This window comes from Physcomitrium patens, chromosome 6 (genome assembly GCF_059467195.1).
Source record: "Physcomitrium patens ecotype Gransden chromosome 6, ASM5946719v1, whole genome shotgun sequence".
NCBI lineage: Eukaryota > Viridiplantae > Streptophyta > Bryopsida > Funariales > Funariaceae > Physcomitrium > Physcomitrium patens.
In genome coordinates, this window is record NC_143415.1 from 6,481,584 (window position 1) to 6,493,499 (window position 11,916).

At 36.8% G+C, this 11,916-nt stretch overlaps 1 protein-coding gene across 1 annotated transcript; it reads left to right on the plus strand.

The window, feature by feature from the left end:
- The first annotated feature begins 6,256 nt into the window (after positions 1-6,256).
- Positions 6,257-8,282, plus strand: LOC112283679 (uncharacterized). Its single transcript, NM_001381861.1, has 3 exons — positions 6,257-6,514; positions 7,735-7,880; positions 8,161-8,282. Exons 1-3 carry the CDS (start codon positions 6,412-6,414, stop codon positions 8,233-8,235), a joined length of 324 nt encoding a protein of 107 aa, NP_001368790.1. The 5' UTR covers positions 6,257-6,411; the 3' UTR covers positions 8,236-8,282.
- The last annotated feature ends 3,634 nt before the right edge of the window (positions 8,283-11,916 follow it).

The following is an 11,916-nucleotide window of genomic DNA, read 5'->3' on the forward strand; positions in this document are numbered from 1 at the left end:
TATACTAGACTTATAATTTTTTACTTGGTTAGTAGAACTATTAATAATGCTTTGGAAAAAGTCAAGTTTACGCAAATTCCAATCTATTCGAGGGTTATATTTTTCTAGCCAGGATAAACCTAAAATAACTGGATTGGACGGGGATTTAATTATGTTAAAAGCTATGTAGCTATCATGACCGTCTATTGTTACTTTTATAGGATGAGTTTCATGAGTGACATCTCCAGAAGACAAGGGATGACCATCTATGACTTCTACATGTACTGGTTTAGGTTTCTGTACAAAGGATATTTTATGACTTTTAACAAATTGTTCATCTAAAAAACATGCTGAGGCTCCCGAATCTAATAAAGCAGAGGCTTTGTAATTCTTAGGTCCTAAATATAAGTCTATTATAAAACAAGGAGAGGGTTCTGAGAAGAGGATAGGACCTTCATTAAGAATTGTACAAGGTTCCAGCTGCACGGTCTCTATTGTAGCTGGACGAATCCGTTTTTCGACATGTTGTCTTCTTTGACCGTCGTACCCCTCATTTTATAGTTGTGTCGTTTCTTTGGACAATGTTGAGCAGTGTACTTAGGTTCTCCGTATTGAAACATAGAAAGCATACTCCACACAAGTAAGTTAGGACCAGCAAGGTTGCACTATAACAAATAGAGTGTGGTATGAGATAATTCTTCCCATGCCAACCCTTTCTTTATATACTAGTACCAAGGTACCAAGTGCTACAATCCATATGGGATATCTCCTAGGACCAGCCCTCCCATTGTACTCTAATGTACTATAGACCAGCACCCTACCTTATGGGATGTCCTTAACAACACTTATACTCTATTGACCATTAGCAACTACTTAAAGAGTTCTTTTCTCAACACTCCCACTTTGCTATTGGCAATTAGCTATCAATCCTAATGCCTTACTCAACTTGTTGTGTCCTTCTCTAACTAAGGCTTTTGTCAACAAATCAGCAAACATGTCTTTGGTTTCACAATACATCATATCAATAACCTCCATCTCTATCTTCTCTCTTATGAAATGATGCTGAATATCAATGTACTTAGTTCTTGCATGATGCTTTGGATTCTTTCCAAAAGAAAGACATCCTTGATTGTCACACCTCAATGGAATAGCTTCAAATTGGACAAGTCCAATATCTTCCAATAACAACCTCAACCAAAATGCCTCCATTGCTTCATGACTTGCTGCCAAATACTCCGCCCCTATTGTGGACCTTGCAATGTTTGGTTGTCTATTGCTATTCAAAGATATGGCTCCCACTCAAACAAAGAATATATAGCCCATTGTTGACCTTCAATCGTTTGCATCTCTCTTAGTTCTAAGCACCCACTTACATCCAATTATTGTGGAAAGATGTGGTTCTTTCACCATTCACCTTGTGGTCTTCTCTCACGTGTTGGATATCTTCTTTCATGCAAAGAAGATGAGCCTTCTTGCACCTCTTGCTGCCTTGTATGACTCATGGAGTGCTTTCTCTTACTCATTTGTTGGTATTCTTCATCTTCATTCTCTTCATTGTCCTTGAAACAATTTCTAGCAAAATGGCCTGGTTTTCCACAAATGTAACAAGTTTTAGGAGGATAACGTTGAAAAGGGGAACTTGCCTTACTTGGTCTTGTAAATAGTGTTGATTGCTCCCCAATAGACTCCTTTTGCTTTCTTTTGGTCACTTCATGGGCTAGTCTTGCCGTGACATAGTCCAAAGTGAGGTCTTTCCTTGAAATGGACTCCAATGCCACAATGAGGGAGGAATAGGAGTCCAGAAGGCTTGAGAGCAATGTCATCACAACATCTTCTTCAAGTAAAGGCTTGTCAACAACAGCAAGTTGGTTTGTAAGTGCTTTTACTTTATTTACATGAGCCATGAGATCTTCACCTTCTTCCATCTTCACGGTGAAGAACTTTTGCCTTGACCATAGCACATTGGAAAGATTCCTACTCTCATAGACATTGCAAAGAGTCTTCCATGCATCTGCTGCTCCTTTGCAAGAAATGACATGAGCAAAGTTGGTTTCATCTAAGTTGGTGGCAATTATGCCAAAAGCCTTCTTCTCTCGTCTTTTGAAGTCCTTTTGCTCCTTCATGCTTGCCTCTAATCCAGGTGCCTCTTCCTCCTCACATACTATCTCCCAAAGATCCAATGACGCCAAAAGTAGCTCCATTTTGGCCTTCCAGTGGTGAAAGTTGTCACCTCTAAACTTTTCTACCATTCTTAAGCTATCACTCTCAAAAGATGCCATCTCAAGCTACAAGTAGGTCCAAAAATCTCTTGATTTGGAGTTGTAATGCAAAAGATATGACTACTCAAAGATTGCTGAACTACAAACTCAGAATTCGCTGTTTTGCAACTTTTTGCATACTTTGAGTCCAAATCACGTCTAAATGGTGGGAAATGCTATGTCATGTAATTCTATGGCTTTCAAACATCTCTCTCACATCACCTCACTCAAAATGACTCAATTTCTCATAAAACTCTCAAATACTAGTGTTACTTTAGCAAAGACACTATCAAGGTCTTGCACTAACCTCATACACTCACAAATCCAGGAGTAATGACTTCAACAAAACACTAGTAATACTATACCATAAGATCTCAACCACCAAACAAGCAACAAAGAAAATAAAATGCAAGAACAACTTACTTGGTAAGAGAATGTGGGCCCATAACCTATTGAAACATAGAAAGCATACTCCACACAAGTAAGTTAGGACCAGCAAGGTTGCACTATAACAAATAGAGTGTGGTATGAGATAATTCTTCCCATGCCAACCCTTTCCTTATATACTAGTACCAAGGTACCAAGTGCTACAATCCATATGGGATATCTCCTAGGACCAGCCCTCCCATTGTATTCTAATGTACTATAGACCAGCACCCTACCTTATGGGATGTCCTTAACAACACTTGTACTCTATTGACCATTAGCAACTACTTAAAGAGTTCTTTTCTCAACACTCCGCAATATAAACATAATCCTTCTTGACGACGACGAATCTTTTCTTGCTCAGTTAGGGGTTTAAAATGTACCGCGTCAATTTGCATGTCTTCTACTTCCGAATGTACGTTTGGCAAAGATGTTGATGTTGCCATTGAGTAATAATGTTGAGGTTCCCGTGAATGATTCTCAGATCGAAATTCGAAAAGTCGATTATCACATTTTACCGCAAAATCGATTGCTTGACTCAAAGTTTGAGGATCAGGTAAGTTGAGCATCAATTTCTTTACTTCGTATTGCAATCCATAAAGAAATTGACTAATGAGTGCAGCATCATCCCACTTGATGTCAATTGTAAGTTGTCGAAATTGTGAAGCATACATTGTTACTGAGCGATTTCCTTGTCGCAGAATTCGGATCTTATTTGTTGCAACACGAGTTGCATCGTGTTCACCATACATAGATCGAAACTCCGCCAAAAGAGCTTCCAAATTGTCCAATATTGGATTTCGTTGTTCAAGAAAAGACGAAAACCATGATAATGTAGAACCAGAAAGTAGAGTGCCAATAAACCTGACTTGTGATCCTGGAGTTGGATAGCTTTGCGGTTGAAGTTCAATTGCCAATTGTACTTGATTGATGAACCCTCGAAACTTAGATCTCGTACCATCAAATTTCTCGGGTAAGGCAATTCTTGGTTCTCTAGTGCTTACAGGGTGTTGTACAATTGGAGAAGGAATGTGATTTATTGTAGATGTTGAAGCAGCTCTGATCATCTCTATATCCCCACTTTCTGCTATTCTTGTTCTTTCATGTGTTGGTGAATTGAGTTGATGCATCGCAAGCATTAACTCCCTCATTTGCTCTTGCATTTGTGCCATTGCACTCTTCATTTCAACAAGCTCTGCCATAATGACACTAAGAAAAATTTCTTTGATACTGCTCAAGACAAAAGAAAAGAAAGACTTGATAACAAAGAAGATACTAAGAACAATATCAGTTTAGAAGTGGGTAATCCGCAAACTTCTAATACGCTTATGTCTTGTCAAGAGAAAGGGGTAATCCACTCTCACTCAAGAAAAACAAAGCTCTGATATTGTAAGTGTACTCTTATCAATCTGTCAAGGACAAAGACTCGATGAGGGAAAATATACACAAAAAGGCTATCTCGATATAATAAGTCAAAATATAAACAAGTAGGTATATTAAAAGGAAACTGGAATGGCTATTGCCACAAGACAAGAAACTAAAGACTCTTGAACCTGGACTAGAAGCAAGAAAGGAGTTGACAAGAGTGAAGAAGCCTTCACTCTTGTCTCTATATATACTATCTAAGTAGGGGCTACGTGGCGACGTTCTATAGGACCTCCAATATGTGTTGACTTTGTAGGACACATGCCTTGACTTACAAGGCAAGTTTTTCTACGTGTGGGCCACATAGTTAGCTTGATCTTCAAGCTAACAACATGTGTGGCACATGGCCAACTTTTTGACCACGTTTCTAATCCAAAAAGTCAATTAAAGACACCTATGAAGTCAAAGCAGCGTCTAGGAAGTTTCTAGGAAGCTTCTATATTAAATATTATAGAATTAACTTACTTTTATCTACTTTTACTTACTTCTACCTATTTCTATATGTAATTATTAGCTTACATGATTATGGCCGTGACATGTAGTGGCGATAAAGAGATTAACAATTTGGTAGGGTGAAATGACCAAGAATATGGAGATAATTCTAATAGACAGATTTAAAATTTTAGGCCATATTTGGCATTAGACTCATGTCAAAGTAATGGATTATTATTGTAGTTTCAACCTGAAGACATTGGTAATAGAGTATATGTCCAACAAAATGCTAAGCAACTTGATATATCCATTGAAGGATGTTGAAGTGATGAAAGAGTTTAACTAGACTCATCAAATTAATGTGGCTATCAAAATTGCTACAAGATTGAAATATCTTCACTATGATTGTCTAACCTCCACTATTCATAGAGATTTGAAGCTGAGTAACATTATATTCAATATCTTTATAGAAGTAAGAATAGCCAATTTTGGCATTGTAAAGGCTTTGAATAATATCGAAATTTGGCCTACCACTTCAATCATCACCACTACTAGTGGCTATTTGGCTCTAAATACAAAAATCCAAATCTATGATGGTTTTTTTAACATTGTAGATCTTGACATTGCGGAGGGATGTAGAGAGGAGCAGTTGAACAACTTGGATTGAGGAAGGCAAATTGCTGCCTAAAGTGCCACAACAAGCAATCACAATATAAAAGCATCTCTTGAGTTGTTTGATCCTATGCTTTTATAATCAAGACAAGGAAGAGGGATTGAGATGGGGGACAAAGGTGGGGAACATGGAAATGGATGCAACATGAGAATGAGGATGAAAGTACAACAATTCTTCATCTAGGGTGGATTGCTATAGTAAAAATTTGGATGGCTTTAACATTCTTATATAGATATATATATATATATATATATATATATATTTGACTATAAACTTAATACAAGTTTTTAGATTCAAGTATTTATTTGATACTTTATTGTAAAGTAATTAATTAAAATAATCTAAATTAATTTAGCTAAAATAGGATTTATTTTAAAATAATCATAGAAAATAGAAATTAAATTTATAGCTTATTTTATATATGTAATATTTTACCTTTGTATCTGATTTGAATTAATATACTAATTTCAGATGCTAGTTGCAATTGCAAATCAATGGATGCAAAAAGATGCACACATGCATATTTAAGAACATACAATATGCCCAAAATAGCCAATTTTCAACAAACATGTTCCTAATATTTTCCTTGCTTAAAAAACATGAAAAATGAAAAATATAATAATACATACAAACATACACACACACATATATATATATATATATTGTTTTGGCTTTTGAATGCAAAAGACTAAAACACATTACATGATGAACTTATGTAGATCAGTTGATGTTTTCATCCACAATCTCCATGCAATTTCCTGTTTCAAAAAGAATATTCCCTGGTTTTATGCTAACTCCACCATGCAATGATGCATCAGAACACGAGAAATTTTAAAGTATATGAACTACGCCAGAGGTAAAAAGAAAAAAAGAAAACTAGAGTAAAGCGAAGTAACTTTATTTCCAGCTCAGCGGCAGTCGTTTAACATAGAGGTGGGAAAAGCGGACCAGGAAGGGGCGGGGATCGGGGCTGGGGCTGGGGCAAAGCAAGGGGGGGTTGCACTCCCGCCGCTGCTATGGTGGGTGGACTCACGGCGAACAGTGTGTGTCTTGTCCCTAGAGCTCATTTTCGCTGCGCGACACAGAGCAGTTGGATTCGCGTCGCACAATCCCCACGCTCCAAAGCTCTCTCTCACCCACCATTTGGATCTCGCTTCAGCGTTGCATCGCATCGTCTGTGCCTCGCCCCGTCGCCTCGCCTCTGGACGGCAGCCGGCAATGGCCATGATGGGGTCTCGCAGGCTGGGCGCGTCTCTCTACAGCCGTTTCCTTAGCTCTGCGGCTTCCTCGTCGTCTGCTGCTCCCTCGGCTGCCTCGTCTGGTACCAATTCGCCCCCGCCCCCCGCTTTCGGTCTCTTGGTTTCCTGGCCTATGTTTTTTTGTTGAGAACCCGAGCCTGGGGTTTTGAAATGGGGTTTAGTGATGCGGTGCGTGTAGTGAGTTGAAAGGTTTGTTGGAATCTGATCTGTAGAGTTGGTGGGGGTGGAAGGGATGGATGCTAAATCTGGGTTGTGGGGTATGGCGAGTAAGGGGTTGGAATTTGTGTTTTGAGGAGGTTTGGGATAGTTTGATGATTTGATTGCATTGGGCCTGGGGAGATTGATGCTAGGTCTTAATGGTCACGGTCAGGTCTGGATGTGAGGTGAGAGTGATTATTCGGAATCCCTCTAGTTGTAAATCAGAGATGTTGATTTCGAAATGATTCCCGCATAGGAGCTTTTATCACGTTAACGAATTGAGTTTTGGGTTAGAAATGAGGCATGGATTTTTGAGTGGCTCATGTGATCAAGTAGGGATTTCGAACCTTTGAAGGTGGCGCGGAGGGTTTTCTGTACATTTGAAACAGCTCTTCTACTTTGGGTGACTCTTTGTTCAACGGGAATCTTTACTTAAAATAAGATTGGTATTTTGTCATTCGGAGAAAATGGTTGATACCCCTGCAGGATTTTCAAGTATTTTGGAATTTTCTGCAATTGTATGTTAAGAGACAAGGTTTGGCACTTAACATAGTCACTCTATTGTACTAGGGCAATGTGTTACACCTCCAGGGTTGTAGTTATATGTCCCAATCCATGCGATTCTGTCTAATCTGGACTGCTGCAGTCGTATCGAGGGTTTAGGGTTTAATGATTTTGGTACTTGAGGGATGTATATTACCTGAAAAATTGAATTCATAGGACTCGGGAATTTCATCCGAGGTAGACCTTTGTAGTAACTGTCTCGAATATTTATTAGCTTATCTTTTTTTTTGTACTTCGTCTGTTATGGCTTCAGGGGTAGTGTTTTTCGGTAATTAGCATGTATGACCAGTTGCCATCAGATGTTGCGCAAATTAGCCAACGTCATATTTCAGAACTGGTAACATGCGATAGTTTACTTGATGATCTTGAAGTCTTACGCATTTGGTGAATACCACATTGATTAAAGTGTTCCGTGATTGTCCCTCGTTTCGACATGGTCTTGTGCACATTTGATATCCAATTTGTCGCCCGAAACCATGCTTTCAATCTTGAAGTTGACCCTTTTCTTTTTGCATTTTAGGGGAGATTGGAGTCCAGGATTTTGTGAATTCGATCAAGGGCGCAGAGCCACATGCTGCCAAAATTGCACAAGCAATTTTCGGAGTGCCATCGTTATTGCAAACACGGAGCAGCAGATTGAAGAAAATGGGCATTCCCTGCAAGCAGGTCAGTGTCATTATCATGCTTCATTGTGCATTAATGTTGGATGCTTTTAGCACTATCATGAGAGAATCTTCTGTGAGCATAGTCATTATGTATTGAATTGATTCCATTAGAGGGATCGAACCTCTACCTCGATGGATAAGTTTTTTTTGACAAGGCCTTAAGAATCAGGTTGATTTGAATTTAAGTCCTACTAAGGTAGCCTTTGGTGAGGAATTGAAAATTGCTCAGGTTTTTGTTGTTACAAATTTTGACCAAACAAATATTTGTGGCTTCTCTGCAGAGGAAGATGATTTTGCGGTACACTGAGAAATATCGCCAGGGCATCTGGACACCCAGGATGAGTACTAAACAATGATTGTGAATTCGTGGATCCAAGTTTTGTCACATCATTTTTCTAAATGAGATGGGCTTTTGAATAACGAGTTGACTTATTTGAATCAGGATAGGGTGATACTCTACCAAAGTATGTGGAGGTTTTCTGTCCTTAAATGCCACAGAACCTCCTCCTGTGAAGTACTCCGTTGTCACTCCCGATGTACGTGCCTGCTTTGGACCTGAAGTGTTGCATACTTTGAGCATCTTATGTTTTTTTTCCTTTTCAAGTCATGACTTTATACATCCTCCAGCTGGTACAATTCCACGTCGTTTTAACTTTCCGAGTGGTGAAAACCCGAGTATTTCTGAGTTTTGTTCTACGAATCACGACCATGTGTTCCAGCATGAGTAGAGCTATTTCGATTGAGATGCTACTATCGTTGTTTTTTATTTTGTTATTTCATCGCCTGAGTGCTCTTGCACTCGTGGTATTCGATGTGGAATGTGCACACATGTGGTAACAATGTAACCGATTCTGGCAACTCGTCACTGAGAATTGAAACTTTCATTTTATTGCTAGAGCTCACAATGTAGTCTGTGATCTTCATGTGTCTAATATACTTGGCATATTCGCTCAGGTGAACCTTACAACTTCACCTACATAAGAATTTGGGCCAGTACGCTATTGTTTACTATGATCCTGTGGTGTCATTACATCGTAGAGTTTTAGTACCTTGAATATTACACTTGCTATGATACCGGAATGTCAGATACGTTACACATTTTAAACACATGAACTTGCTGCATGTGGATAAACACACCACATACTTGTGGTTATCCACCTACTAAAGGTTTTACAAACAACTTTAATTTTTTTTTATGAAAAACACATTCAACTAGCTTGAGACCTTATAATTCTCTGATGTCAGATATAATTTCTTGAACTACTGTAATAAGAAAAATTGTGTCGTTAAGTTTTATATGTAGATTTTTTAATCACTGGTTTAATACTCTAGCTTGAACGCTTTCAATTGTTACTGTAAAGTAGCAGGATGAATTGGTATTTATGTTCACAACAATCAATATATCTAGCAAGAATCAACATAAATGAAGCAATTTTAACGTGAATTTTTTTTATCAAAAAAAGAAAAAAAAAAAAAAAAAAAATTGTAATCACAGTTTCAAATTGAATCTTAGTATAAATCAGTTTCTAATTAAGTACGTCCAAGTATATTGTCTTCATACATTAATTTTTCGAGCTGTTTGATTTTTGAATTGCCATACATATCAAGTTTTCACAATTTATCACTTGGAAGCTTGTTTTTATTGTCTGCCTCATTTTCATGTGTAAAAAGTCTTTCAATTGTAATGACAAATTTTACATTTGAAGAATTTGTTGCGGTGAAGATAAAAATTTTATGTTATAATATATATATATATATATATATATATATATATTAAGAGCTATCATTGGTTTCTTAATTTGAACAAAAATAAGATAAACTACTTGAAATATAAACATAATTATGTTATGCATTAGTATAAAATATTTAGTATTTGTAATAAAATTTTAAATACAAAATATAATAAATTTTTTAAAAATATATTTTATTTAAGTAAATATAGAGTACTTTAGGTAGACACTCCCTTCCACCACATGGACATCCCTTGTCATGCACCCTTGCATACATACAATAATATAATTATTACACACACACCCTTGCATACACACAATAATATCATTATTACACACACACCTTTGCTTACACACATTAATATCATTATTATACATACACCCTTGCATACACACATTAATATCATTATTATACACACACCCTTGCATACACACAATAATATCATTATTACACATACATTGATATCATTATGTGAATTTGGACAAAATGTTAATCTAAAAACACATGCAACTTGATAATAAAAAAAATGCATTTTGGATATGTGGCTTTGGGATGTGCGGGCATTTAGGAAGGACTTGACTCCTTTACTACATATCATACTTTAAAGTATACTCTTTAAATAAGTTCCAACTTGCTTTTTCAATTTGCCTTATTAAATGCACAAAAGGGCAAATTTATTGTGATTGTGCAACTTGCAATGAGCTTTGGTGTGGATTTTTAAGAGATTTTTATAATTTTTTGCTCTGTTTGAGGTTATGAAAATTTGGCTATATTACAAGGAAAATATTAGTTGAGAGTTGGTGAAGTATTAAGGTTCCATGCATTGCGTAATACGATCACTTGAGAGGAGGGACTCCAAGGTCTATTGGCCAACATTGCACCTAACAATTTACACAATGGCACCAACTAAGTTGTTATATTTTTGGCAAAAAAGATTGGTCGATTGCAAATAAGGTCACAAGTCTTGAGAAGTGCATGCATTGACATTTTATTTTTTCTCTATACAATACAATCTTTGCTTTCAATACCTTTCATTCCAACAATCTTGCAATTTATGCATATTGCTATAACCCTGTAGATTCATTTTAATCTTATTTAGATATTAAATACAAAATACATGTTTGAACATCTCCAAAAGCAAATTAAAAGAGTGTATTGAAGCCTATTTAGAGAATATATTTCAATGTAAGATGTGTGGCAAACAGACTCAAGTCCATCTAGAATACGTGGACACTCTCTTATTCAATGCTCCAAAACCAAAGCTATTCATCTAAAATTCAAAATTTTTGTTCCCAAATTATTTGGATTTCTAAGTGGATGTCTTGTCAAAAACATCACAATGATATTATTGTTTATATAAGAATGTGTGACATAGGTGTCTATCCAACAAAAGAAAGTGTCCACTTAATGATTATCTAAAAAAAATATAAAAAGTTATTTTTATTTCTAGGTATTAAAATAAAACTATCACATCAATTCAAAAAGAATGTATAAGAACCTATTATTTATTTATAATAAAAAACAAAATTTGAACTAAGAATTAAATATACACATTGTACATAATTACTACAGAGATACATAATTTTTACTTGTGACATGGACATCATCTTATCCAATATACAAAAAATGTGAGTTAAATCATTAGTAACATATTGTATAAGTAAGATGTTGTCAAGTACTAACATTAAGCCTTATAATCAACATTAATGAAAAGAATGAAAGTCATAAATTGATTTTATTTAAGAACTGATACAGTGAGTTTTTAGTTTCTAATTTTTGATCTCAACACAAGTAACCTTGAAAGTTCACGAAGTTACTTACTTGTGAAAATTATGTTTCAAAATGCTATGCAAATAGTGTGAAAAGAGAGATAGAGACGTGATTGTAGACAAACCCTACAACAAATCGACGATTTTGTTTACAAACATACGCAATGTTTCCATCTCAGAATGTCGAATTTTTCACAGCTGAAAGAATACCGACACAAGAGTTTGCGGTGGCAGATTTCCAAGTCAGCTGACATTCCTTAAGGCTTTCTGGTATGGTGTTTGACATTACCTCCGCCAGTCAGTATGCATCAAGAATGTGGTGGAGTTCCTCAACATCTGACCCCGAAAGGAGGCGGCTTGTTCGCTGAAGAAGCTATCAACGAATCGGAAGGGGAAGGGGGGAGTGGGGGGGGGGTGACGGAAGAGCGTTGCGGCAGCAGCAAAGATCCGAAGCCCCGAAGCTCCGAAGCTCCGATAGGGTGGAAGTGGACCAAACAGTGCGTGCCAGGGTTCCTTGAAACCGTTGGAAGGGGATGC

Coding starts and splice junctions, on each gene's coding strand:
- LOC112283679 (NM_001381861.1), top strand. CDS start 6,412: ATGGCCATGATGGGGTCTCGCAGGCTGGGCGCGTCTCTCTACAGCCGT. Junction 6,515..7,734: donor TCCCTCGGCTGCCTCGTCTG/GTACCAATTCGC, acceptor TTTGCATTTTAG/GGGAGATTGGAGTCCAGGAT. Junction 7,881..8,160: donor TGGGCATTCCCTGCAAGCAG/GTCAGTGTCATT, acceptor GCTTCTCTGCAG/AGGAAGATGATTTTGCGGTA.